Consider the following 27909-nt stretch of genomic DNA (forward strand, 5'->3'; position numbering starts at 1 on the left):
TACTTCTCTGAGGTGCTTGTAGAGAGTGAATGTGGGCAAACACACCCAGCCTAGGAACCTGGGATAGGATAGCTATTATCCACTGGTCTTGCTGTCACAATTTCAGGACAGGCCCTATAAGGGCTACATTGGTTTGAGTTCTAAATCCTCATTTATTGTCTTTGTGATGTAACTGAAGCCCCTGAGGAGTGTTGAAGGTCAAAGCAAGGATAGCAAGTCCAACACTAGATTTCTAATCTAGAGAAGTTCAACAGAAACAAGATCAGAGATTAAAGTAGTGAGAGAATGTTGAGAATTCAGAAAAGCTAAAGAGAAGTACTTAGGGTGATCATAAAAGCTAAAAACAAGTACTATTCAGGGTGACCAGGAGTAATGTTAGATAAAAAATGAGGCCACCTGTGGTATATTCTTAGAGAGTTCCCATGGATGGATCATAGTTACTGGAAAGAAGAGTGGATCTTCTCTGAGGAAGTCTGTCTTCTGTCTTTTTCCTACAGCTCACATTATCCCTGAGCTCTTATATTGCCTTTATATTACTGAGGATTACAACGCTAATGCTCTGTGTCTTAAGACTGATGGTGGATGAATGTCTCAGCATGTTGAATACCAGTATGGCCTTTAAGGATGATGTTTACTATAATAAATAATCTGAGATAGCTTTTAATAACTTAGGTGTTCATCCATGCTGACTAATCTCCTGTACACAATTCCTAGGTGACCATAGTTTCTCTGGTCCTACAATCACTTCGTCTTCCATAAGGCAGATATGTTGTCCATTTTCTTAAATAATTACAATGTGAGTGTTTATAGCAATGGCAGGATTAAGTATATACTACACAAAATGTTTACTGGAAGTATTAAACAATCCCTGGGATTCCTATGAGGCAAAAGGAGAAGCCAACTAAAAAATTTATTTTTCCAGATGTCAGAAGAGAAAGCATACATGCTTAGGCATGAAACAATTCTGCAAAAAAAGGATGAATTTCCTCCATCACCCAGATTTATACTTAGAGTCAGACGAAGTCGCCTGGTTAAAGATGCTCTGCGTCAATTAAGTCAAGCTGAAGCCACTGATTTCCGCAAAGTATTAGTGGTACAGTAACAAGTCTCACTGAACATTTTTACTTCTGTGGGAGGGATGCATTCATATGATGTAATAAATGCTCTCTTAAAAGAGCCTGCATTTGCAGCTATGGTTACCAATCTTTTGGTTTCCAGAATTCCCCTCTTACCCTTCAGAGAATAGCAATGGGATGCTTAATTGCACACTGGGCTATGAGTTAACTATTAGTTACTGATGACTACAAAAATGCTGCATAATGAAACATCCCAAAACTTAATGGCTCAAAATGACAATAATTTATTTTATAGATCTGCAGTTCAGTGGAGGACCTGCTGGGCTAGGCTGAACTCATCTGGTTGGCTTTGCAAATTTTGTCTGAGATTGTGTACATGTCTGGGAGTTGGCTAGGGATTGGCTGACCTAGGCCTGGCTGGAGCAATTTAGCTCTGCTTCCTATGTCTTTCATTCTCCTCCTGGGGCAAGCAAGTATGTTCTTCCCACAATAGTGCCAGAGGTGCAAGATAGCAAGACCAAACATTGCTTTAGTCAAAGCAGTCATAAAGCTGAACCTAAGTCAAAGGCTAGAGAAATACACACAGCCTCTTCAGTGGGAGGAACTGCAAAGTCATATGCAGAAGACATGGATCACGGAGGGGTGAAGAATTGGGGCTCTAATGCAATCAAACTGCTAGAGGAAGGGATATTTTTCCTACATGTTGGCTCTAGTTTCATCAATTAAGACCTTCCACTATATGAGTTTCAATTCTAGCCATCCTTCCTTTTATCCTTTGTGGGTGCTTATAGGGTTTTTATTGTGTGGAACCTAAGGTTATTTGCCCTCTTGAGGCTATAGAATAATGACTAGCTCTGTAGGTTAAGAGCTGCAGTCTGTCCAGAAGAGAGTGGATTTTCTTGATGTCAGCCGTGAGAGGAAGAGTTGGGCTGTTAGAGAAAAAATCGGAACCTGGGAAGTGAGACTCAGATAAAAAGCGATTTTCCCAGCATGTGACTCCAATGGAAAACAAAAACTACTTTATAAACCAGGCTTTCTAGTTATATGTCTCCCTTCACACCTATTTTTCTTTAAATCTTAACTGTGAGGAAATCAGTAGAAAAGTATTCCCCTTATAGGAGATGACCAAGGGGTAAAAAAAAGTAAACTTCAAGCCAGATCAAATAAAAATACAGACTCTGAACAAGGGCAAGGTTGTCAGGGCCCATCATGAGTGAGTCCTAACTGTGGCATGGACAGGCTAGTATAAATGAGCAGAAATAGGAAAATCAGAAGTAGGCTTAATTTGTTATTGGGATATTCAGAAGGGAAAGTGGGGCAGGCCCTTAAACATCATGGTCTGTTGACTGAAGCAGCAGTAGACAAGATTTCCCAAGCAAAGAGAGTAGAGAGAGAACCAAAATCCAAGAAACAAAAATGAGTGGTGCTTATCGTTAAAAGATAAAAGTAAATTACCCAAAAAAAGGATGTAGAAAAGTAGTTAGAGACGTGGGGGAAAACCAAGATAGTACATAGCCATAAAGTCCAAAGGTAGAGAAAGCTTTTTTTTTTTTTTTTTTTGTTAAGACAGAGTCTCGCTCTGTTGCCCAGGCTGGAGTGCAGTGGCGCGATCTCGGCTCACTGCAAGCTCCGTCTCCCGGGTTCACCCCATTCTCCTGCCTCAGCCTCCCTAGAAGCTGGGACTACAGGCGCCCGCCACCTCGCCCAGCTAGTTTTTTGTACTTTTTTAGTAGAGACGGGGTTTCACCGTGTTAGCCAGGATGGTCTCGATCTCCTGACCTTGTGATCCACCTGTCTCGGCCTCCCAAAGTGCTGGGATTACAGGCTTGAGCCACCGCGCCCAGCCGAGAAAGCTTTTAAAAAGAGGGACTGGGGCCAGGCGTGGTGGCTCATGCCTGTAATCCCAGCACTTTGGAGGGGCCGAGGTGGGCGGATTACCACCTGAGGTCAGGAGTTCAAAACCAGCCTGCCCAACATGGCAAAACCCCGTCTCTACTAAAAATATAAAAACTAGCTGGGTGCAGTGGTGGGTGCCTGTAATCTCAGCTACTTGGGAGGCTGAGGCAGGAGAATGGCTTGAACCTGGGAGGCGGAGGTTGCAGTGAGCTGAGATTGTGCCATTGCACTCCAGCCTGGGCAGCAGAGTGAGACTCCATCTCAAAAAATAAGTAAATAAATAAATAAATAAAAAGAGGGACTGGTTAATGCTGATTTCTCATTTGAGAGCTATGGGCAATCTGCTCTGCTGGTTCCTGAAAAGGTCTCATGCCCAGGCATACCGGGAGGGCTGTTTTGCAGAAGCCCAAATAAGAGCAGAGACATGAAAAAACAAATACCTGTTGACTGGAGCCAAGGCTGTGAAGTCTGAATGATGAGATGGACAACAAGATAGAATAATCAGGGAATTTAGGGGCCCAAGGGTTTGAAGCACATCAAAATTTGGTTTGAGATACTGGTCAATGCAACTGGTCAATGCTAACTCTCTCTAGAGTCCTCCTTCACTTGGTCCATGTGGCAGTGTAAAGGATGCATACAACAATCTGAGAATAAATAGATTCATGGCCTCCACTGCTCAGCAGCACACTGAGGGAAGACAGATTGCAAGGAGATAAGGGCTATGTGATTCTAGTAATTCTAGAGCCTGCAGGAATGGAGGTTTAAAACTTCCATAAAGTTCAAAACACTGTATTTTAAGTCAGGATCTGGGACTATGTTCTCTTTCCTTAGGTTGAATTTATTGAAGAAATTCGTCCTGAGTCTGGAGGGGTTAGTTCAGAGTTCTTCCACTGTATGTTTGAAGAGATGACCAAGCCAGAATATGGAATGTTCATGTATCCTGAAATGGGTTCCTGCATGTGGTTTCCTGCCAAGGTAAGTCTTTTATTTCTTTTCTTATGTTTTTTTTTTTTCCCCAGAACAGAAAAGGCACCCCATATACTGCAACATTAAAACCATAGATAGTGGTGTAAAATTAGGTCATATAGAGCTTTGCTACTCATATTTTGATAGTACTCGTATGGGTCACAGAGCAGCAGCTATGGCATCACTTGGGAAGCTGTTAGAAAAGCAGAATCTGAGGCCCTACTCTACACCTACTGAATCAGAGCATGTATTTTATAAGATCCTTGGGTGATTCACATGCACATTACATTTTTAATGGTTTTAATAAATTATAGTTGAGATATAATAAACTGCACATATTTAAGGTGTCTAGCTTGGCTCAGCCTGGTGGTTCACACTTGTAATTCCAGGATTTTGAGACGCTGAGGTGGAAGGATTGTTTGAGTAGCTGGGACTACAGGCGTATGTCACACCAGGCTAATTTTTGTATTTTTAGTAGAGACAGGGTTTCACCATGTTGGCCAGGCTGGTCTCAAACTCCTGACCTCAAGTGATCCACCTGCCTCGGCCTCCCAAAGTGTTGGGATTACAGGCGTGAGCCACCATGCCCAGCTGAATCACCTTTTAAGAATGAAAAATTATCTCTAGGATTCTATCAGTCATTTCTGTTCTAATTTAAAACATTTGAGATTACTGTTTCTCAAAATTTAGGAAACAACCTACATATCCATCAGTAGGACAGCAGGTAAACAAATTGTAGTACAGGCTGAGCATCCTGTAATCTGAAAATCCACAATCTGAAATGCTCTAAAATCAAAAACTTTTTGAGTGCCAACGTGATGCCACAAGTGGGAAATTCCACTCATAAGTATTTAATGCAAACTTTGTTTCATGCACAAAATTATTTAAAATATTGTTTGAAATTAACTTCAGGCTATGTGTATAAGGTGTATATGAACTATTAATATAAATGAATTTTGTGTTTAGACTTGGGTCCTATCCCCAAGATATCTCATTGTGTTTATGCAAATGTTCCAAATCTGAAAAACTCTGAGATCTGAAACACTACTTGTCCCAAGCATTTCGCATAAGGGATACTGAGCAGAATCTCGGTATCCCTTTTTTGAGACTCCAGCTCAAAAAAAAAAAAAAGAAAAGAAAAACAAAAACAGGTGATTCATGGCCAGGTGCGGTGGCTCACGCCTGTAATACCAGCACTTTGGGAGGCTAAGGTGGGAGGATTACTTGAGGTCAGGAATTTGAGACCAGCCTGACCAACCTGGCAAAACACTATCTCTACTAAAAATATAAAAATTAGCCAGGTGTGGTGGTGCACGCCTGTAATCCCAGCCACTTGGGAGGCTGAGGCAGGAGAATCGCTTGAACCTGAGAGGCAGAGGTTGCAGTGAGCTGAGATTGCACCACAGCACTCCAGTCTGGGTGACAGAGTGATACTCTGTTTCAAAATAAAAGGGGCTTAAAAAGGAAAAAAGAAAAATAATGATTCATGTCTGTGATTATTATATTTTGTAAAGGTCTTTAAAGTAGAAACATTTCTTTCTTAAAGTAACAAAAAAATTGAGGCAGGCGGATCACCAGGTCAGGAAATCGAGACCATCCTGGATAACACAGTGAAACCCTATCTCTACTAAAAATACAAAAAATTAGCCGGGTGTGGTGGCATGAACCTGTAGTCCCAGCTACTGGGGAGGCTGAGGAGGAGAATCGCTTGAACCCGGGAGGTGGAGGTTGCAGTGAGCCAAGATCGCGCCACTGCCCTCCAGCCTGGGTGACAGAGTGACTCTATCTCAAAAAAAAAAAAAAGGAACAAAAAAATCTGTCTTCATTTCTGTATTAGTAACACAGATCATTTAATCTGTGTATGAAATTATAATTTCATACACTATTTTAAATAATTTTGTGCATGAAACAAAGTTCGTATTAAATACTTAAGAGTGGAATTTCCCACTTATGGCATCATGTTGGCACTCAAAGTTTCTGATTTTAGAGCATTTCAGATTTTGGATTTTCAGATTACAATTCTAAAAAGAATCACATGTTGAGCTTCTATTGTGTTATGGTTTGAATGCCCCCACCCCCTGAAATTCATGTTAAAACTTAATCCCCAATGTGGTAGTCTTGAAAGGGGTCTTTTAGAGGCACTTGGGTCATGAGAGTTCTGCCTTCATGAATAGATTAATCCACTCATGGATTAACGAGTTAATGGATTAATGGCTTATCATGGGAGTGGAGGAGTAGAACTGGTGGCTTTGTAAGAAGGGGAAGAGAGACCTGAGCTAGCACACTCAGCCCCCTCCCCATGTGATGCTCTGTGCAGCCTCAGGACTCTGCAGAGTTCTCATCAGCAAGAAGGCCCCCACTAGATACAACCACTCAGTCTTGGACTTCTCAGCCTCCAGAACTCTAAGAAATACATTCCTTTTCTTTATAAATTACCCAGTTTCAGATATTCTGTTATAAGCAACAGAAAATGGACTAAGGCATATTTATTAGTCCTCTTTCCCATAAACTTACAAATTGTTCTTCCAAATGGCAGAAAGGACAGACAGGAGAAGGAGAAAGATGAATACATGTGAGAAAATACTGAAAGGTATTTTGTATCTTTTTGAGAACAAATGGACCCTCTAAAATATAGGAATGGCTGAGGTGTGCCAATGGTACAATTTTTTATTGGTCAATCAGCAAGCATTTATTTCATGTTTCTTGAGGTTTCTACAATGTATTAAATATTGTGGGATATTCAAATTATTACATGACACAATCCCTTTCCTCCTGAAACTCTACAGATGTAGTTTTAGCAATAGGATCAACACACCAGAAACTTTACCAATTGGCTGTAAATTATAGATTGCTGACTTAATATGTAATAGTTTTTGAGAAGCATGACAGGATGCGGAAGGAAGCACTGATGTGGGATCAGAAGCCTAGAGTTCTAATCTTCAGTGATGGTGGTGTGTCATTTAGCCTCTCTGAGATTTCTGTTTCCTCACCTAGAAAACGGACATCATAATTTCTGCTCTGCCTGCTTTGCAAGGCTGTTGTGAAAACAAAACAAAATAAGGTATCTGAAAGTACCATGAAAGCTTTAGGGCACTATACAAACTTAAGGGGTTCTTGGTTAGGAGAGAAAGAAATCAAGAGGGGACTGAAGTGATTGCATTTGAAAGTATAATGGAGAGGCGAAGGCCTGAGGTCGAAGGTGAAGGAATGGGATGAAATGAACCAAAGAGACAAAAGTTGGAGACAGAGAGGAGGAAAATAAACCTTACGCCAACCTTATGAGGTACAGATGAAGAAACTGAGGCTTAGAGAGATTACATAAATCAGCCAAGGACAGAAAACTAGTAAGTGATCGAGCCAGGATATGAGTTCAGGATTGTCTGACTCCAGAGCTCTTACTCTTAAGCATTATGCTGTACTGCTGGATAAAAAACAGAGACAAAAAAAAACCCCTGATTTGTATATGGCTCAGTGAAAAGATGAAATAAACTATAACCAAGGGACATAATACAAAGTATGGGAAAGAAGACTGATTAGGTTTCGGGGGGCCCCTTTGTCGATTACTTATCCTTAGAACTTACTTTCAAAATTTAAATGTAATTTTAGAATTTTTCTCACAATTGCTCAAATAAATAAATATGGCAACTAGACTGCACCACAGAATATTATGCGAGTGGCCCAAAGTCATGCACCCACTAATAGTAAGGTTGGCATTGGAATTGAATGCTAAAATTTTCAGGCTATTGATCTACTGTGCTGCGATGATGGCCTGGATAGATGGAGCCAGTGTTTCCTCTCACCCAGGACTACAAAGTGCAGACAAGACATGCCAACTTCACCAGGCCTCTTTCCTTCTTCCCCTTCTTTCTTCCACCTGCCTTCTTGGTCCCCAGAATCAGTCACCTTCCCTGACCCATATGCTCATCCCTCTAAGCACACCCAAATTGTGGGGCTGCATTGCCGAAGGGGCTGCCACTCACGCGAGGCTCATCTAATATGCCTGGTGACCAATAAATGTATAAAGTGCACCCTTCCTTTCTCAGCGTCATTATTCTACGTGAGTCTGAAGGGAAAGACTATAAAATTAAACGGTGAAAACCTTATTATATAAAGCTGTCTGTGCATATTTTTTCACATTCCGGATATGCTGTTAGTAACAACGAATTCATTTGTTTAATGTTCTGAACTGTCAATTTGTATTCAAAATTATGGAAGAAATTTAAGTTGTGTTATAATCTGTAGAAGAACTTCACGTTTTTATTTTCCTGAAGCCCATTTTGTTTTTAATTTTTGACTTTTAGAAAAGGGAACCACATTTTTTTTACTAATCTAATTATCCCTTTGTATTACTAATTATTTATAATACCTTAGGGATTTTTTTCCTTCTTTTCTAGCCTAAACTTGAGAAAAAAAGATATTTCCTCTTTGGAATGCTGTGTGGACTCTCCTTATTCAATTTAAATGTTGCTAACCTTCCTTTCCCACTGGCTCTGTATAAAAAACTTCTGGACCAAAAGCCATCATTGGAAGATTTAAAAGAACTCAGTCCTCAGTTGGGGAAGTAAGTAAATACAACCTTTTTTTCAGGACTATATCTAGTAAGTCTCAGTTGTTTAGGCATAAATAATCTTACACACAGAGAGACACATACGGTCTTCAATTTCAGTAATGTATGCTCTTGAGAGGAATTTGAATTTCAGCATGATTTATAACTGAGTAAACCTTCAAAATGGAGGAAAGCTGAATGTTCCTCTAATTATTAACTAGTGGAAGAAACAAGAGTTCTGGCCTGGTCTCTTGACTTTATCCAGGTGGAAACAGTTGCTTCAGAGAGCACAATATATACATGCATCATCACACATAAATATTTATGACTATACAAGGGTGTGTGTGTATGTGTGTAAGTCTAATAAAAAAACTGAAAATATGCTCACCCTAACTAGTAATTGAGGGAATAAATAAAAATGAGATGTCATTTTTCTACTTACAGATTGACACTTGTTAAAAAGTTTTTCTTACAGTGTTGGCAAAAAACTGGGGGAAAGGACTCTCTCTTCTTGTGTACTGTTAGTGGAAGAATATATTAGCTAGATGCATGCTAGAGCAGGGTTTCTCAGCCTTGGCAATACTGACCTTTTGGCCTGTTTAATTCTTTGTTGTGGGAGACTGTCCTGGGCATTGTGGGATGTTTAGCAGCATTTGGGGTCACACCCACTGGATGCCAGTAGCAACCTTCCCTCCAAGTGTGACAACCAAAGATGTCTCCAGACTTTGCTGAATGATCCCTAGGGTATAAAGTCATCCCTGGTTCAGAATCACTGTCTAGAGGAAACAGCTCATTTTTGTAATTTTCATGAAGATGTAGCAGTGTCTATGTGGTAACAATGGTCCAACAAATCAAACTGTAAATAGAGGTAAACTCTAGGGAAAGGGAGTGAGAAGATGGAGGATAGGAATTTTGTATTATATTTTATACATTTCTATATTGTTCACAATTTTTTCCATTGAAAATTACTTGTGAAACTTTATAAGATCAATAAATACAATTTTTAAAACCAAAATCTTCATTAGGAGTTTGCAAGAAGTTCTAAATGATGATGCTGATGACATTGGAGATGCGCTCTGCATACGCTTTTCTGTGAGTACTAATGAAAGTCAGATTATAGTTTAGCTTTAATCTGTTTCTAAAAAATAATCTTTATTATAGTATCTTAAATTTGGGATTCCTTTTTCTTTATTGAGGCAGAGTCTCACTCTGTCACCCAGGCTGGAGTGCAATGGCATGATCTCGGCTCACTGCAACCTCTGCCTCCTGGGTTCAAGTGATTCTCCTGCCTCAGCCTCCTGAGTAGCTGGGACTCTGGGCATGCGACACCATGCCTGGCTAATTTTTGCATTCTTTGTAGAGACAGGTTTTTGCTATGTTGGCCAGGCTGGTCTCTAACTCCTGGCCTCAAGTGATCCACCTGTCTCAGCCTCCCAAAGTGCTAGGATTACAGGGATGAGCCATTGTGCCTGGCCCATGGGATCCCTTTTTTAAAAGAGATTTTATTTCTGTACTGCAAGACTTTCCCCTTATCTTCTTCTCATGTCTATATACTCTCAAATAAAGTGAAGCTATGGTGATTATTCAACTAGTGTAAATAATGTAACAACTAAACGATAATTTAGGCATGAAAGCAATGTATAACATGTACTAGGTAGGCTTTTTTGCTTTTCATGTATTTAAAAGGTTGAACTACATAAAAAATCATTTAGCTCAGGCCGGGCGCGGTGGCTCAAGCCTGTAATCCCAGCACTTTGGGAGGCCGAGACGGGCGGATCACGAGGTCAGGAGATCGAGACCATCCTGGCTAATACGGCGAAACCCCGTCTCTACTAAAAAAAAAATACAAAAAACTAGCCGGGCGACGAGGCGGGCGCCTGTAGTCCCAGCTACTCGGGAGGCTGAGACAGGAGAATGGCGTGAACCCGGGAGGCGGAGCTTGCAGTGAGCTGAGAGCCGGCCACTGCACTCCAGCCTGGGCGGCAGAGCAAGACTCCGTCTCAAAAAAAAAAAAAAAAAAAAAAAAAAAAAAAAAAAAATCATTAGCTCCAAGTTATTTTCAATTATACAGGGGAAAATGTATTGGCAATAATGATATTATGGGTGGTTGATTATTCAGACTTACTTTGATATTTGGTACCTGAATACATTTTGGTTACAGATACATTGGGACCAAAATGATGTTGACTTAATTCCAAATGGGATCTCTATACCTGTGGACCAAACCAACAAGTAAGTTTTAACAGCCAGAATATCTCTTTTGAATATGCTGTACATAAAATGTTGTATCACTATTCTTTAAAAATGTATTTTTAAATATGGTTCATACCTGTAATACCAGCAATTTGGGAGGCTGAGGCGGGTGGATCACTTGAGGCCAGGAGTTCAAGACCAGCCTGGCCAACATGGTGAAACCCCGTCTCTACTACAAAAATTAGCCAGGTGTGGTGGCACATGCCTGTAGTCCCAGCTACTCAGGAGGCTGAGGATTGCTTGAACCCAGGAAATGGAGGTTGTAGTGAGCTGGGATTGCTCACTGGGCAACAGAGTGAGACTCTGTCTCAAAAAAAAAAAGTATTTTAGCTTCTCAGATGACTGTTTTAGCTCCTAATCTTTTAGAAAAAAAAAGAATCTTTTAAGATAAAAGAAAAGGAGAAAGAATTCAGGGTTCGATATTTCCTTTGTAGCTCTTTTTACTATTTATTCATTTAAGAAATATTTTTGAGCCCCTATTTTTTACCAGACTCTATTCTAGGTGCTGGAGATACAGTAGTCAAAAAGACAGACAGAATTTGGAGCTTCAATTCCAGTGGGGCAGAAAGACAATGTACAAATGAATTATTATTATTTTTAATAGAGATGGAGTCTTGTCATGCTGCCCAGGCTGGTCTCAAATTCCTGAGCTCAGGCAGTCCTCACATCTCAGCCTCCCAAAGTACTGGGATTACAAGGGTGAGCCACTGCACCTGGCCACAAATGAATTATTATGTAATATAATGTCAGATAAGGATGAGCACTCTGAAGAAAATTAAAACCCATTAAGAAACTAGGGAGTTCCAAGTGGTATGCTGGAGCTCACTAGTACCAGCTTGTGAGAGCTGACTGTTAAATTTTCAAAAATGTTAAGAGTTTATTATCAAAGTATTAGTAGCTGAAAATCAGCCGTGGTGGGAATACTTACACCACAGAAATTGGCCAATGCTGCAAATGTGTGTCCCCTTCCCTCCCCCTCCTTTTCAGAGAGCTGGTTGTTAGACATTTACCAGCACACCACTGGTTACAGGGGAAGGCAGACAAGAGTTGATTTAGATAGGCTAGTCCACAAAGGCTGCCCAAAGTGTGGGAGACAATCATGTCTCTGATGGAAATGCCCCCAGTAGCAACCCTGCCATCAGGAAATTAATCATTTAGTAGAAATTACATCCTGTAGTATAAGACAGACCTTGCAGGAATAATTTTCACAAAGTGACATGTGTTGTGAGAGGGGACAAGCAGAGGAACAGAAGGATTAACCCTGAGAAAGTCTTACTTATATTGAAATCTAATGGATGGTAGAAGTTATCAGGTAAAGAAGAAATGCTACATTCTGTGGCCCAACTACAAAAGAGAGACAACAAGACCTATGAACTAAAGGTCAGTATGGCCAGAGATGAAAATGGAAGTGGGAGCCGGGTACCATGGTGCACACTTGTAGTCTCACCTACTCAGGATGCTGTGGCAGGAGGATCACTTGAGGCCAGGAGTCCAAGTCCAGCCTGGGCAACATAGGGAGACCCCATCTCTTAAGAAAGAAAAAGAGAGAGAGAGAAAGGAAGAGAGAAAGAGAGAAAGAAAGAAGGAAAGAAGGAAAGACAGAGAGAGAACGAGAGAAAGAAGGAAGGAAGGAAGGGAGGGAGGGAGGAAGGAGAAAGAAAGAGAAAAAAAGAAAGAAAGAAAATGGAAGTAGGAAGAGGCTGCTTGCTGAGACTGGCAAGGTCAGATCATTAAGGGAGGAGGTAGGGTTGGGAAGGCCTGTTGATCCCTGCTAAGGAGGTTTGGAATTTACCCCAAGGGTAATGGGAAGCCTTTGATAGACTTTATTAAGCAAGAGAATGACATATTCAGATTCATGTTTTAAAAAAATCCTACCAACTGCAGTGAGGAAAGTGAGCCAAATAGTTTTAAACCTTCTGGTAAACCCGGGAGGCGGAGCTTGCAGTGAGCTGAGATCTGGCCACAGCACTCCAGCCTGGGCGACAGAGCGAGACTCCGTCTCAAAAAAAAAAAAAAAAAAAAAAACCTTCTGATTATATTTTCTAAATTTCTTTCTTCTAGCTGACCAGGTTTTGGTCACAACACAACATTCTTGTGCTACGTAGAAGTAATTGACTTTTCCTTCTCAATAGAAATAGTAAAAAGAACAAAGTATAGAATCTTTTAATCATTGGCCTCTTCCTTCCTTTCCTTCCTTCTTTTCTTTTCTTTCTTTTTTTTTTCTTCCCTCAAGGAAAGACTATGTTTCTAAGTATATTGATTACATTTTCAACGTCTCTGTAAAAGCAGTTTATGAGGAATTTCAGAGAGGATTTTATAGAGTCTGTGAGAAGGAGATACTTAGACATTTCTACCCCGAGGAACTAATGACAGCAATCATTGGAAATACTGATTATGACTGGAAACAATTTGAACAGGTAGGTGATACCTAAAGTGCCCCAATTTTTCCAAACAACTTCTATATATTCCACCCCACTCAAATCATTTTTCTCCCTCTTTCTCTCAAGAATTCAAAGTATGAGCAAGGATACCAAAAATCACATCCTACTATACGGTTGTTTTGGAAGGCTTTCCACAAACTAACCTTGGATGAAAAGAAAAAATTCCTCTGTAAGTACTGTGGTAATAGATGGACACATAATTATGTATCTTTTTAAAAGGTACAATCTTGTTTAGAATGCAGCCATTGAAGTGGCCTTATCGTCTGGGGTGACACCCAAGGTTCTTTGTCTCACAGCCATGGAGATCAAGGACAGGGACACACACAAAGGGTGAGGTATAGAGCAGAAATTTAATAAGAGACAAAAAAAAGAGAATAGCTCTCTGCTACAGAGAGGGGTCCCAGAAAAATGAGTTGCTGATCTGTGGTAAAATGCAGGATTTTTTATAGATGAGCTAGTGAGGAGGACATACATAGGGCATGAAAAAATGAGTTAGGACCAGGTGTACCATCACATAGGGCACGAATCTCTAGCAGCCCCTACCCCAATCTTTGATTATACAGGTGGGTAGCTACTCCATGGTGCTTCTTTCTTTCTCACTATGCATGTGCTAAAAAAGAGGGGAGGTGGAACCCCCATGGTGGACATGCCTGGCCCCAGGTTGCCCTTTCTATTGGTGGAGCTGTTGGCATTCCCCGGTGCTAGCTTCCAGCCTTCTTATCTATGTTTGTAGCCCAATATTCCAGGCTGCTCTTTATTAGAAAAGAAGTGATTTCTTGGACTGCTTTTTGTTAGAAGGGAAGTTCTACTGAGCACTCTTTTGCCCTCACTATCTGCCTAAAATAATTTTCTATCTCTGTATCACCATTCTTGCTGGTGGATCACATGTGTTAGTGGCAGAGCAAGGATGAGAACCCAGGCTCCCTACCTTCTAGACCAGCATTCTTTCTCTTACTCAAGCCTGTTTCTTTCTTCTTTTTTTTTTTTAATAGAGATTTGCTATTTTACTATTTTTTCTACACTGACTTTTTCTGCACCCTCTTTCCTCACTTCAGCTGGCTCCTAAGCCTTTTATCTCATGTTCCTATCTTCATCTAATTATCTAAGTCCTATGATGTTCGAATGATGCAAACAATCTGTTTTATAGTAATATATCATTTAGAAACAATAATAGCAACAACAACTGATGATAATAGTAGCAGCAGCAGCAGCATTTACTGTGTGCTTATTCTGTGCCATGCACTATGCTGACGGCTTTGTATTTATTACCTACCTTTTTCCTAATAGCAACCCTATGAGGTAGGTACTGTTCTTTTTTCCCATTTCAGACACGAGGAAAATGAGGTTTGGAGCATTTAGTAGCTTGCCCATGTTCAGACAGCTGGTAAGTATGGGAACCAGAATAGAATCCATCAGGCTGACTCCAAAGCCAGGCTCTTGAGCACTAAGCTCTGTGGCCTCATGGTACAAGAACTTCTCTTGGTGGGAACCCTAAGGTTTCTCTAGGGCAGACTTAATGACTTCTCTCACCATCTCATCCCATTCATCAGCTCTTCCTGAGTTACACATCTTTCTTCTTGATATTTTTGTTGCTACTAAGGATGTTGGAGGACAATTCCAACTTGTCCACATATCCAACCTATTTCTCTTTAAGCCCAAGCTGCCTTTCTAATCTTCTCTCTTAATGGGAAACTTTTGATTCAGCCCAGTGGTTCAGCTGTCTGTACATCCCATGAGTTCACTTCTTCCCACCTCTGGCTTTTTCCTGAGTTTTGTCCCCTGCCTTGAAAGCTCACCCAAATCCTGTCTTGAGAAATAGCCTGGTGTGACCTCTGTGAAGTCCCTCTGACCACCCAGCCTGGTGTCTGTCTCCGTGGTGAATCCTTTAAGCTCCTAACCTCATTCTTCCTAGATGAGCTGAATAAACTTTCTTCTTGCTACTATCTTTTCATGCATACAATTTTCCCCCAACTACACCATGAACTCATTGAGGACAAAGACCAAATGTCATGATTTTTCTACACTCAATATGGCCGAGGACAGTTCTCTCTGCCTAAGGACCTTCGATAAATACTTACTGAATGAAGTGATTAATTTCTTCCTTTTCATTATGTTTTATTCTTTCTATGAAATATCTTAACCAAATTTTATTCCTTTCTAGTGTTTCTTACAGGACGTGATAGGCTGCATGCAAGAGGCATACAGAAAATGGAAATAGTATTTCGCTGTCCTCAAACTTTCAGTGAAAGAGATCACCCAACATCAATAACGTGTCATTATATCCTCTACCTCCCTAAGTATTCTACAATGGAAAGAATGGAGGAAGCACTTCAAGTAGCCATCAACAACAATAGAGGATTTGTCTCACCCATGCTCACATAGTCATAATCACCTCTGAGAGACTCAGGGTGGGCTTTCTCACGCTTGGATCCTTCTGTTCTTCCTTACACCTAAATAATACAAGAGGTTAATGAATAGTGGTTAGAAGTAGTTGAGGGAGAGGTTGGGGGAATGGGGAGATGATGATGATGGTCAAAGGGCACAAAATCTCACACAAGACTGAGGCAGGAGAATAGGGTCCAGAGATAGGGATCTAAGGATGACCTGGACATACTCCCTGGCACTGAAGAGTCTGAACACTGGCCTATGATTGGTCCATTCCAGGACCTTCATTTGCATAAGGCATCAAACCACTTCAGTCTCTGATTGGCCACGGGCCAAATCTGCACTCCAGCCAATGATTGGTTCATTCCAGGACATTCATTTGCATAAGGAGTCAAACCACACCAGTCTTGGATTGGCTGTGAACCAATTCACCTCAGCCTCTAATTGGCTGTGAGCCAGTCTTTCATTTACACAGGGTGTAACCATCAAGACACCTCTACAGGGTACTTAAGCCCCAGAAGATTTTGCTACTAGGGCTCTTGAGCCACTTGCTCGAGCCCACTCCCACCCTGGGTAATGTACTTTCACTTTTGCTCCTTCACTGCCTTGTGCTTCAATAAATCCATTCCTTCACCACCTGTTCATCCATGTCGTTCAATTCTTTGTTCAACACACCAAGAACCTGTACACTTCATTATCAGAACCCTTAACCCAGTAACATATTTTGGCGAGCCAGCCAGGAGGTAAGCCCAAATTTGGGGATTTATTTTATTTTATTCTATTGAGATTCCATTTGTGGCCATGGGCTGGAACTAAACTCCATACGGGACTCTCTCTGTCTCTCCCCTTCTCTTTCTTTCCCTTTTCCAACTTGGGACCCTTGGCAGACAGCATTCTAAGCACAGAGACAACTGAAGGTCTCTTGCCAGGGCCACTGTCTGGTGAGACTGAAAGGTTTCTGTGTGTAAGCACCTAACCATCATCGCCTACTTCAGGTGGGGACCTGAGTCCTTTACTTTTTAGTCCTTCAGCAGCCATTTCCCAGTAGCTCCTCGGTAATTGAGGGCAACTGGCCAAGGCCACTCTCCAGTGCTGCCCAAAAGCCAAAGAGTGAATGGGGATAGCTGTCTGGCCTGGAAGTTGGATTCTTTTCTATCTCCTGGTTATAGTTCCTGAGCCCCACATGTGACCAATTGGCAGTGGCAGCTTGTCCAGGTCGAATACATACACATTTCAGGTGGCTTTAACCCTGCTTTTCTTATGCTAAAATTCTCTTGTGGAGTCAGCCCGTCAGGGAATGCAACAAATAGGGGCACAAGATAAATCCATGCCGCCATGAGGTGCATGTTTTTGCGACTATAATATTATATTTATTTGCTGCTTATGTTGGAATAACATGTTTAGACCAATTAGAGATGTACCCCAACCCAAAGGGCCAGGGCAATAGGTAACTGACTATGGAGGCCCCAAGGGCAAACATTAGCCGAAAGGTTAGGGACCAACCACTTGGATAGGGAAAGTGCCCTGCTTCTTTTATAAGGGACCAGATCTAGATCAATTAAGTTTAGTAGATCTGGTACTAAGGGAAGAATCCTGGTGGAGACTCTTGGATCACTGCATAAATTGCACAGTGGATCCCTGCGGAAATCTCTGCGCCTGGTTTATCTGGTACAGTCAGAGAGCACTATACTCCCTTATTGAGAGGCTAGTCTCTAACAAGTTTAAATTAGGCAGTCTGCCATCCCTTGCCCTTCAAACTATACTTACTACAATGGTTAAGGAAACCATCTGGGAAGAAACTACTGTGGCCAGCTACAGGGATGCCAAAAGCCAAGAACTGTATCCAAGAACGAAGGGAATCATACTAGGCATTGTCTATGAAAGGAAAGCATTCAAAGCAGGACTGGTGCCCACCTAAGGTCACAGATGTCTGACACTCTTAAGACTGGACCCCAAAAGGGGACTCCTTGGGAGATCCAATCCTAGGCCACAACCTCTCTGAAGGGGAAGCCCCTAGGTGGAGGTTCTGAGGTCTAGTATTAAACCCTCCTTAGAATTTTTTCTCTCTTACAACAATAGGAAATACTTCATCCATACCACCTGACTCCCCACTCAGCTGCATCCTCAATAATTGGAACCAATTTGACCCTGACAATATAAGAAGGAAACAATTTTTTTTTACTGTAATACTGTTTGGTCCCAGTATCCTCTAGATAGCCAGGAGCAATGGCTAGTCAATAGGAGTCTCGGTCATGACACTATCCTGCAATTAGACTTATTTTGCAAAAGGCAGGGTAAATGGTCAGAAATACCATGTTTAAGCCTTTATGGCCCTGCACCAAAACCCTTCAATTTGTAAGGCTTCCAAATTTTGCCCTCAAAAAGAAAAAATTCCTAAAGTAGAACCAGATGTCATAGATGACCCCTTTCTGCAAGGGCCACCATTTCTCAGGGGGAACTGCAACCAACTCCATACAACCCCCTGCCAAGTGCTCCTGGGGATCAAACCCAGGAACAGGAGCCGGGAACTCCACTAAGTTCCCCACACGCTTCCAGGGCAACACCTTATTCAATTTCCTGTCCAGCTGTATTTCCCCTAAGGGAAGTAGCAGGAGCTGAGGGGCTAATCTAAGTGGAGGCCCCCTTCTCCATAACTGATATACAGCAATGAAAGGATAAGTTAGGAATTTATTCTGAGAACCTCAGGAGATTTGTGGACAGATTCCAAACTTTAACCTTAGCCTTCGATCTCTCACAAAAAGATGTTCAATGTATCCTGGCAACTTGTTGCACTCCTCTGGAGAAAGAACATATTTCTGAGGCCGCCCAATGGGAAGCAGACAAGCTGTTTGCCGGAAACTCCGATGGCAATTGCCTGGGTCCGGATACAGTCCCCATCACTGACCGTAATTGGAACTATAACACCCCTGTGGGAATGAACAACTGAGCCAAATTCCTTGAAGCTCACCTGGGAGGAATGAGAAAGGAAATGATAAAGGCAGTAAATTAAGGGAAATTACACAGGGTAAGGAGGAAAGCTATATTTTATAGTAGATTGGAAGAGGCTTTTAAAAAATACACCAACCTGGACCCTCCCTCTCCTGAAGACAAAGTATTAATGACACAGGATTTCATTAGTCAAGCTGCCCTGGACATTAGGCATAAAATCCAGAAGCTACACATGGGACCACAAACTAATCAAAATCAGCTTATTGATACCACCTCCACGGTATATAACAATCGTGATCTGGAGGAAGAGGAAAGGGAATACAGTAAAGAAAAATAGCTGAAATTATGGCAACTGTCATTGGTGATGCCCTAAATACCCAAAAGGCATCCAAAGGAAACCCAAAGGGTCACAAGGACAATGCCGACAAAAGCTCTGGTTACAAGTACAAGAAAAGTGGGCACTAGGAAAAGGACTCCACTAAGCCCCCACAGGGCCTGTGTTGCCAATGTGAGGGCACCAGTTGCGACCCCTGGCGCTGGATAATTGACTGCCCCCGCTCCCACTGAGGGGCTCCACCAGTCAAAACTCTAGCAGTGCATAAGGAGGGATCAGATGAAGACTCACAGGACCCAGGGACATCACTACCACTTAGGATCCCCAGGTAACTCTGGACATCATGGCCACCCAAATTACCTCACACGTCAAGCAGCAGCTTCACTTGGAATGGTTGTATTCTGTAGAATATAAATCACAAATTTCAGGCACATAGCAAAGCCTCTTTACGAGGCAACAAGGGGACCTTAAGATGAGCCCATGGAATGAACCCTAGAAATGAGGGAGGCTTTCACCAAGTTAAAACGGGCTCTCAGCCAGGCTCACCAAGCCCTTCTCAGCATTCCAAACCTCACCAAGCCCTTCTTGTGTGTGGAAGAAAAGAAAGGTATAGCAGTGGGAGTGCTTACTCAGAAGCTGAGAACAGAGCCTAGGCCCATTGCATACTTTTCTTTTTTTTTGAGATGGACTCTTGTTCTGTCTCCCAGGCTGGAGTACACTGGCACAATCTTGGCTCACTGCTACCTCCAGCTCCTGGATTCAAGTCATTCTCCTGCCTCAGCCTCCCAAGTAGCTGGGATTACAGGTGCCTGTCACTACCATGCCCCAACTAATTTTTGTATTTTAGTAGGGACAAGGTTTCACCATGTTGGCCAGTGTGGTCTTGAATTCCTGATCTCAAGCAATCTACCCACCTTGGCCTCCCAAAGTGTTGGAATCACAGGTGTAAGCCACTGCGCCCAGTCGTTGCTTACTTAGCAAAGAAATAAGACAGGGTAGCCACCAGGCGGCCCAGCTGCCCGCAGGCAATAGCAGCCACTGCTATTTTGGTTGAAGAAGCTATTAAAATTACTCTAGGCTGACCAGGCATGGTGGCTCACGCCTGTAATCCCAGCACTTTGGGAGGCCGAGGTGGGCGGATCACCTGAGGTCGGGAGTTGGAGACCAGCCTGACCAACATGGAGAAACCCTGTGTCTACTAAAAATACAAAATTAGCCGGGGGTGGTGGCACATGCCTGTAATCCCAGTTACTCCTGAGGATGAGGCAGGAGAATTCCTTGAATCCGGGAGGTGGAGGTTACAGTGAGCCGAGATCACATCATTGCACTCCAGCCTGGTCAACAAGACTGAAACTCCGCCTCAAAAATAAATAAATAAATAAATAAATAAATAAATAAATAAACGAAAATTACTCTAGACCAGCCACAACTCCCCACCAGTCCTAGAAATAAAAGGACATATCTGGATGACAGGAGAAAGATTAAATACGAGGTGGCACTCCTAGATAATCCAGAGATCACAAGACCTGTAACACCTTAAATCCAGTTCTATTAGTCTGTTCTCACATTGCTAGTAAAGACATACCTAAGACTGGGTAATTTATAAAGGAAAGAGGTTTACCTGACTCACAGTTCCACATGACTGGGGAGGCCTCACAATCATGGCTGGTGGAAGGCAAAGGAGAAGCAAAGTCATGTCTTACATGGCAGCAGGCAAGACAGCATGTGCTGGGGAACTCTCCTTTACAAAACCATCAGATCTAGTGAGACTTATTCACTACCATGAGAACAGCACCCATGATTCAATTACCTCCCACCGGGTTGTGGCAGCCCAATTCTCCCTGACAATCACACAGACAGGCCTGTATAGCACTCCAGTTACAATGACAGATTTCCACAGCACTGCCTTAACATTTAGCCAATAGTTAAGCCTAGGGAAATTGTTGCCCAGACATCAAAGCTAGAAATGAAACATATGGTATACGGTTAGTAGGCTTCTCCCTAACCTGGAGCAACTCAAAATAATAGAGATAGTCTTCCTAGTGCCGGGACCCATCTGGGGTCAATGGAATCTGAGACAGGACAAGGCCACAGTGGCAGCTGTTTGAATAGATTCATTGGAGAGTCCAAGGCAGCTCTCTGGACCAAGCTGCAAAGGAGATAAGACAGAAATAATCACTCTGGTACCATAGTAGATAGGCCTTGAAGGTACTGGGGCCCTTTTAATCAAACTTAGCAAGCATTTTTTGCCTCCGACCTTCTAGTTGAAACAAAATTAGTTACAAATAGACTTAGACGAATGCTATACTGCACGGGAGGCACCTAACCCCAACCTATACATGCACTAAGAAAATTGTAACACTTTGGGTTGGTCTGGTGGAATTATCTCTGGCCTTCTCCCTGTATCCAGTTACACCAATAAATTCCATTCTTTCCTAGTTTGTCTGCTTCTCCTTATTGGGCCTTGAGAAAAAACAGCCAGACCCAGCTTGGTTCCAGGAACAGGGTCCCTCCCACGACACATGGAAATTATGGGAGCTACAATTCAAGATGAGATATGGGTGGGGACCCAGCCAAACCATGTCACCAGCCGCATTGCTACCTCTGGGCACCATAACCAATCATTCCTGTGAGCAGATCACCGTACACAGATATGTGAGCCAGCCTCTTTTATCTTTTATATCAGCCTCTTCCAGACCCTGAGGATAACGGGTTTACAGACGGCAGCAGCTTTGTGCTAAACGGGGAGGACCACTCTGGATACGCAATAGTGAATTATACCAGTTTTGAAGTCCAGCTACTGCCCCCAGGCACATCGACATAAAGACTGAGATCATTTTTCTTACTCTAGCATTAAGGTTGGGACAAGGGGCCGGTGCAGTGGCTCAAGCCTGTAATCCCACCACTTTGGGAGGCTGAGGCGAGTGGATCACCTGAGGTCAGGAGTTCAAGACCAGCCTGACCAATATGGTGAAACCCCATCTCTACTAGAAATACAAAAATTAGCTGCATGTGGTGGTGTGTGCCTATAGTCCCAGCTACTTGGGAGGCTGAGACAGGAGAATTACTTGAACCTGGGAGGCAGAGGTTTCAGTGAGCTGAGATCGCACCACAGCACTCCAGCCTGGGCGACAGAGCAAAACTCTGTCTCAAAAAAAAAAAAAAAAAAAAAAAAGGTTGGGACAAGGAAAGAAAGCTAACATCTATACAGATTCTAAGTATGCATTTCTTGTGGTTCATGCTCATGCTACAATTTGGAAAGGGGACTATTTACTAACAGGCACTCCCCCATGAAACATAGGATTCTTCAGCTATTGCAGACAACACTTGCCAGAGGCCATAGTCATTATTCATTGCAAAGGGCACCAAAAGAATCTAACCCCTATAGCACAAGGGAACAAAAAGGAATCCAAGGAAGCAGCCCTCAAGGTACAATCTCAACAAGTTTTAGCACTACTCCTTTTTTATGACTCCCCAATAGAACCTGAGTACACCTCACAGGAAGAACAGCTAATAAGACAACAGGGAGGAATGAAACAGGTATCTTGGTGGTATAAGGGATCAAAAATAAATCCTCCCCAAGCAGCCCAATGGAAAATCATAAAAGCCCTGCATAACTCTTTCCATGTGGGAAGAGACACAACTTTGGCCATGGTAAACAGGCTCTTTACTGAATCCAACCTAGCTTCCATGGTCAAACAGGTCTGTCAAGCCTGCTCACTGTGTGCATTAAATAACCCAGGAAACAACTTGTCTCCTTTAATAGAGCCAATCCAAAGAGGGGGAACTTACCCAGGGGAAGACTGTCAATTGGACTTTACCCATATGCCAGCCTGTAAAAGATTCAAGTTTTTACTAGTACTGATAGAAACTTTTATTAGCTGGGTTGAAGCTTACCCTACCAGAACAGAAAAGGCCAATGAAATAGTGAAAATTCTCTTAAAAGAAATAATCTGGCCAGGGACGATGTCTCATACCTGTAATCTCAGTACTTTGGGAAGCTGAGGCAGGCAGATCACTGAGGCCAGAAGTTTGAGCCCAGCCTGGGCAACATGGCGAAACCCTGTCTCTACCAAAAAAAAAAAAAAAAAAAAATCATCTGGGCATGATGGTGCATGCCTGTAATCCCAGATATTCAGGAGGCTGAGGCACAGGAATCCCTTGAAACCATGAGGTGAAGGCTGCAGTGAGCCAAGACTGCACATTGCACTCCAGCCTGGGCAGCAGAGTAAGGCTCTGTCTCAAAAAATAAAATAAAATAAAATAAAGAAAGAGAAATAATCCCTTGGTTTGGGCTACCCCAGAGCCTTCAAAATAACAGCTTATCTTTTGTCTCCCAAATAACTCAAGGGGTTGCTAAGGCCCTCAGGATCAAATTTACATTCAGCATGGAGGCCTCAATCCTCCAGGAAAGTGGAAAAGGCTAATCAAACTCTAAAATGGTCATTAAACTGTGCCAGGAAATGTCAGAGACTTGGGTCAACTTGCTCCCCACAGCCCTCTTAAGGATCCGTAATTCCCCTCAAGCAAAAATTAATATGAGCCCATATGAAATATTATATGCAAGGCCATTTTTAACTAATGATCTAATCACTGATCCAGAAACAACCAGTTTAGTAAAATACCTAATTAACCTGGGACAATTTCAGTAGGATTTACAAAAGTTTGGAACCCAGTGGTTCCCTGTACTGGGAACTAACCAGCAACCCAAAATTAGGCCAGGAGGTAAGGTACTGGTAAAAACATGGAAAGAGGGATCATCTGCTCAACAGCTACAACCCAAATGGAAGGAACCATTTTCAGTGGTGCTGGCCACACCTTCTGTGGTCAAAGAACTAGGGTTAGATAATTGGATACATCTTTCCAGTGTCAAGCCTGCCATACCAGAAGTTTCCGGACCCCGAACCTGGAACTCCTACCAGCCACTGTACCTGTGAACCTGTGGAAGACCTGAAGTGCTTGTTTAAAAGAATGGCCAAAAGATAAGTAAATGCCTATTAACTTTCCTTGGTGTCTTTTCTGTGTGGTCGTGGTAGTTGGGGTAATACTAGTTATTCTTACATTATTAAACTGCCTTTTCCCAAGCGGTGGGATCATCTCCTCTGCCCTAGTAGAATCCTATCCTGTAGGACTTAAAGGAGGCAAAATAACAAAAAGGTACATTCATACCCACAATGATTTGCTACAGGCCACACACACTAGGATCATGCATATTGGGAATTGGCTTAATTCTACAGCAGGGCCTCAATTTACCCTCTGGCCAGTCATTAGGTGACCCTCAGTATTTACTAAGAACCTTGAATCTAATACAAAGGCTGTTAAACACCACCAGCCCAGTCTTGTTTTTCTGTTTTTGTTTTTTGGATTTTTTTTAAGTAGAGACAGGGTTTCACCATGTTGGCCAGGCTGGTCTTGAACTCCTGACCTCAAGTGATCCACTTGCCTAGGCCTCCCAAAGTGCTGGGATTAGAGGCATGAGCCACTGTGCCTGGCTGCCAGCCTAGCCTTAGCAAAAATATTGTTGGCTTTGCTTTTCCCCATACTCTTCCAGGTACACTGCTATCCCAGTCCCAGCACGACATTGGGCCCTTGAAAAAATGACTTACCACGTTGCCTACAAAGGAGGAACTCTCTTCAAACTAATAAACTTAGATGACTTATACAATCAAATTACAGACATGACAAAGGTTACAATGACAGGATGAGCAGTAAACCTCCTGCAGTCTTATCAGAGCAACCTCTCTAGGGTTACATCCTCAGAAAAATCCATCTGGGGCCCAATATCAACACACACAGAGCTAGAATTCCAGGTACACTCTGTGTCAAAAGGAGCCAAAAGTCCAGTCAGGTCCTGGGGACCTTGAAAAGTAATCAGTGCAATTACACCCTGGAGATTAATCCCTCACACAATCATGTAAATTACACAGTTACCCAAACTATGTGATTTAGAAAACCTGTACGGTTTTCATGGAAACCATTCCTACTTAAGGGCACCTTAAAAGATATTCGGTCTAAATACTGCTAAGGGAAGCCCACTAGCTGCATCCACACGTTTCCTTGGGAAGACTGCATTAGTCCTGAAACCTCTAGCTGTCTTTTGGTTCCCCAATATGAAAATACCCCCGGGTGGTTATTGGTGGACACCAAAAGCAGCTACCTTCACCAGGAAAACAAAACCACTGGGGCAACCCAACTTTGCAAGGCCCCTTTCAGTCTTTAACAGGGGCCACCTTAGCAGGGACCTTAACTACTTGGGAAAGCAAAAATAACAAATTAACCCATATGTTCACCACAGAAAACAATTTCTGTCTTGAAAAACAGGGAGCCTTTTTCCTGTACAGGACTAGCTCCTACTTATGTTTACCTGCCAATTGGACTGGAACTTGTACACTTGTTCATTCAGCCCCTGAAATTAATATAGCTCCCAATAACCAATCTTTCACTATACCTTTGACTGCAACCACCAGACACAAGCAAGCCATCCAACTCATCATACCCCTTTTAGTAGAGCTGGGAGTAATAACAGGAATAGGAACAGGAGTTAACAGGCTGGCAACCTCCCTATCCTACCACCAGCGTTTGTCCAATGATTTCATGGAAATCTTGGATGATATTGCTCAAAGTATTGTCATTGTACAAAATCAAATAGGCTCCCTGGCAAAACACTTTGGCAAAGTTCTCACTTTGCAAAACAGAAGGGGACTAGACCTTGTAACTACTGAGAAAGGAGGCTTATGTCTTTTCCTAGACATAAGCAATAGCATGCTGTTTCTATGTCAACCCATCAGGAATAGTAAGGGATGCCACCTGAAAACTAGCTGACTGGGCCGCTAAGATACGACAACAGCTGTTGGAATCATGGGGCTCCTGATCAAGGTTGCTGGGCTGGGGGTCATGGCTCCAACCCCTAGCCAGACCATTGCTAATGGCTATACTGGCCCTGGTCTTTGCACCATGTTTGCTAAACCTTTTAACCAAGTTCATTTTCTCTTGCCTAGAAACCATTTAGCTTCAGATGATGTGCGACAAGGTTTCCAGCCAGTGCTAGGTAAAGGCACCACCTCTGGCTATCAAAAGCTTACCCTGTCTCCACAAGACAAAGCAGGGAGAGAGTTCTGTGGTCCCCAGTAGGTAGGACCAGCGTATAAATCAGCAGGAAGCAGTTACAGAAGAAAAGACCATCACTCCCTCTGCCTCCCATAAAGATTTCTAGGGATCATGTCTCTCAGGGGTAAAATGAGGCAGGAGAACAGGGTCTGGAGAGAGGGAATCTAAGGATAACTTGGACAGACTCCATGGAGCTGAAGAGTCTGCACACTGACCTATGATTGGTCCATTCCAGGACCTTCATTTGCATAAGGTGCCAAACCACATCAGGCTCTGATTGGCCACAGGCCGAACCTGCACTCTGGCCAATGATTGGTCCATTCCAGGACCTTCATTTGCATAAGGCATCAAACCACACCAGTCTTGGATTGGCCATGGGCCAATTCACCTCGGCCTCTAGTTGGTCACAAGCCAATCCTTCATTTACATAGAATATAACCCACAAGAAACCTCCAGAGGGTACTAAAGCCCCAGAAGACTTTGCTACCAGAGCTCTTGAATCACTTGCTTGAGTCCACTCCCACCCTGTGGAATGTACTTTTGCCTTTGATCCTTCACTATCTTCCACTCTCATAAATTCACTCCTTCACTGCTTGTTCATGTGTGTTGTTCAATTCTTTGTTCAATGTGCCAAGAACCTGGACACCTCACCATCAGAACACTTAACCTGGTAACAAGATGAATATGTTCTTTCTTTTTCTTTTGAGTTCCATTGCGCAGTGTGGTAAATATAATTAACAATACAGTATTGTACTTTTCAAGATACCTAAGAGATTAAATTTGAAATGTTTTCACCACAAAAATTGTTAAGTATTTGAAGTGATGGATGTGGGAACTAGCTTGATTCAATTATTTCACATTGTTATTCATAAATTATAAGATTACTTTGTTCCCCATAAATGTATACAATTATAAATTGCCAATTTACAATTTAAAAAAGAGAACTAGTTGAAAAATGTTTGGATAAATAATAAAGTGATGAATCAAGAATAATTGTTTTTTAAGACACAAGGTCTCACTATATTGCCCAGGCTGGTCTTGAAATCCTGGGCTCAAGCAATCCTCCTGCCTTGCCCCCCAAGTGCCAGGATTACAGGTGTGAGCCAAGAATAATATTTTTAATAAAACAATATTATGTAAAGCAATATTTCCTATATCCCTAACCTTGCTAGATATATATTTTATATTCAGGAATATCTCTAGAGTTTTTATTTTAGCAAACTGCTGAATAATTTATTTCAAAAATCTGAATGTTAAGGGATTCATTAATTCATTGAATAATTACTTATAGTAGGTACTGTGTAGCAAGAACCATTCTGAAGGCACTAGCACTGGCAGGCCATCGACCAGGAGAACAATGCGGAGTTTGGCCAGGGCAGTCGGAGGACAGCCCGGGCCGCTGAGCGCCTCAACTCCAGGGGAAAACCAACTCCCTTCTGGCTCCCCCATCTGCTGAGAGATACTTCCACTCAATAAAACCTTGCACTCATTCTCCAAGCCCACATGTGATCCAATTCTTCTGGTACACCAAGACAAGTACCCAGGATACAGAAAGCCCTCTGTCCTTGTGACAAGGTGGAGAGTCTAATTGAGCTGATTAACACAAGTGCCTATAGACAGCAAAACTAAAAAAGCACACAGTAGCACAGCCCACTGGTGCTTCAGGAGCAGTAAACATCCACCCCTAGACACTGGTGTGGGGTCGGAGCCCCACAACCTGCCTGTCTGTATGCTCCCCTAGAGGTGTGAGCAGTGGGGCACTGAAGAAGCGAGCCACTCCCACTTCGCACGCCCTACGAAGGGGACAAGGGAACCTTTCCCGTTTCATTGTTAGAGGTCAAAGTTTTTTCCATGGCACATGCCCAGTACCCACGACTTGAGGTTTTGGCTCTGTCATACCTACAAGGTAACTGGCCACTTTGTTATCAAGAGAGTATGGCCAGTTTGGGCTGACTC

General features: G+C 42.5%; 1 protein-coding gene across 11 annotated transcripts in view; it reads left to right on the top strand.

Moving 5' to 3' along the window:
- Window positions 1–16205, top strand: part of HERC6 (HECT and RLD domain containing E3 ubiquitin protein ligase family member 6) — a 71384-nt gene extending 55179 nt beyond the window's left edge. For 7 of the 11 annotated variants that reach the window (XM_033214782.1, XM_033214785.1, XM_033214786.1 and 4 more), the window contains 8 exons: window positions 923–1093; window positions 3804–3947; window positions 8333–8499; window positions 9510–9576; window positions 10646–10716; window positions 12971–13154; window positions 13245–13347; window positions 15340–16205. In XM_033214782.1, the coding sequence (XP_033070673.1) occupies window positions 923–1093; window positions 3804–3947; window positions 8333–8499; window positions 9510–9576; window positions 10646–10716; window positions 12971–13154; window positions 13245–13347; window positions 15340–15560 (1128 nt within the window). In that variant the 3' untranslated portion in view covers window positions 15561–16205. The other 4 variants (XM_033214783.1, XM_033214790.1, XM_033214791.1 and 1 more) reach the window with 4 other exon arrangements.
- The last annotated feature ends 11704 nt before the right edge of the window (window positions 16206–27909 follow it).

The sequence above is a fragment of the Trachypithecus francoisi genome, unplaced genomic scaffold (assembly GCF_009764315.1).
Source record: "Trachypithecus francoisi isolate TF-2019V2 unplaced genomic scaffold, Tfra_2.0 Lachesis_group1, whole genome shotgun sequence".
Taxonomy (NCBI): domain Eukaryota; kingdom Metazoa; phylum Chordata; class Mammalia; order Primates; family Cercopithecidae; genus Trachypithecus; species Trachypithecus francoisi.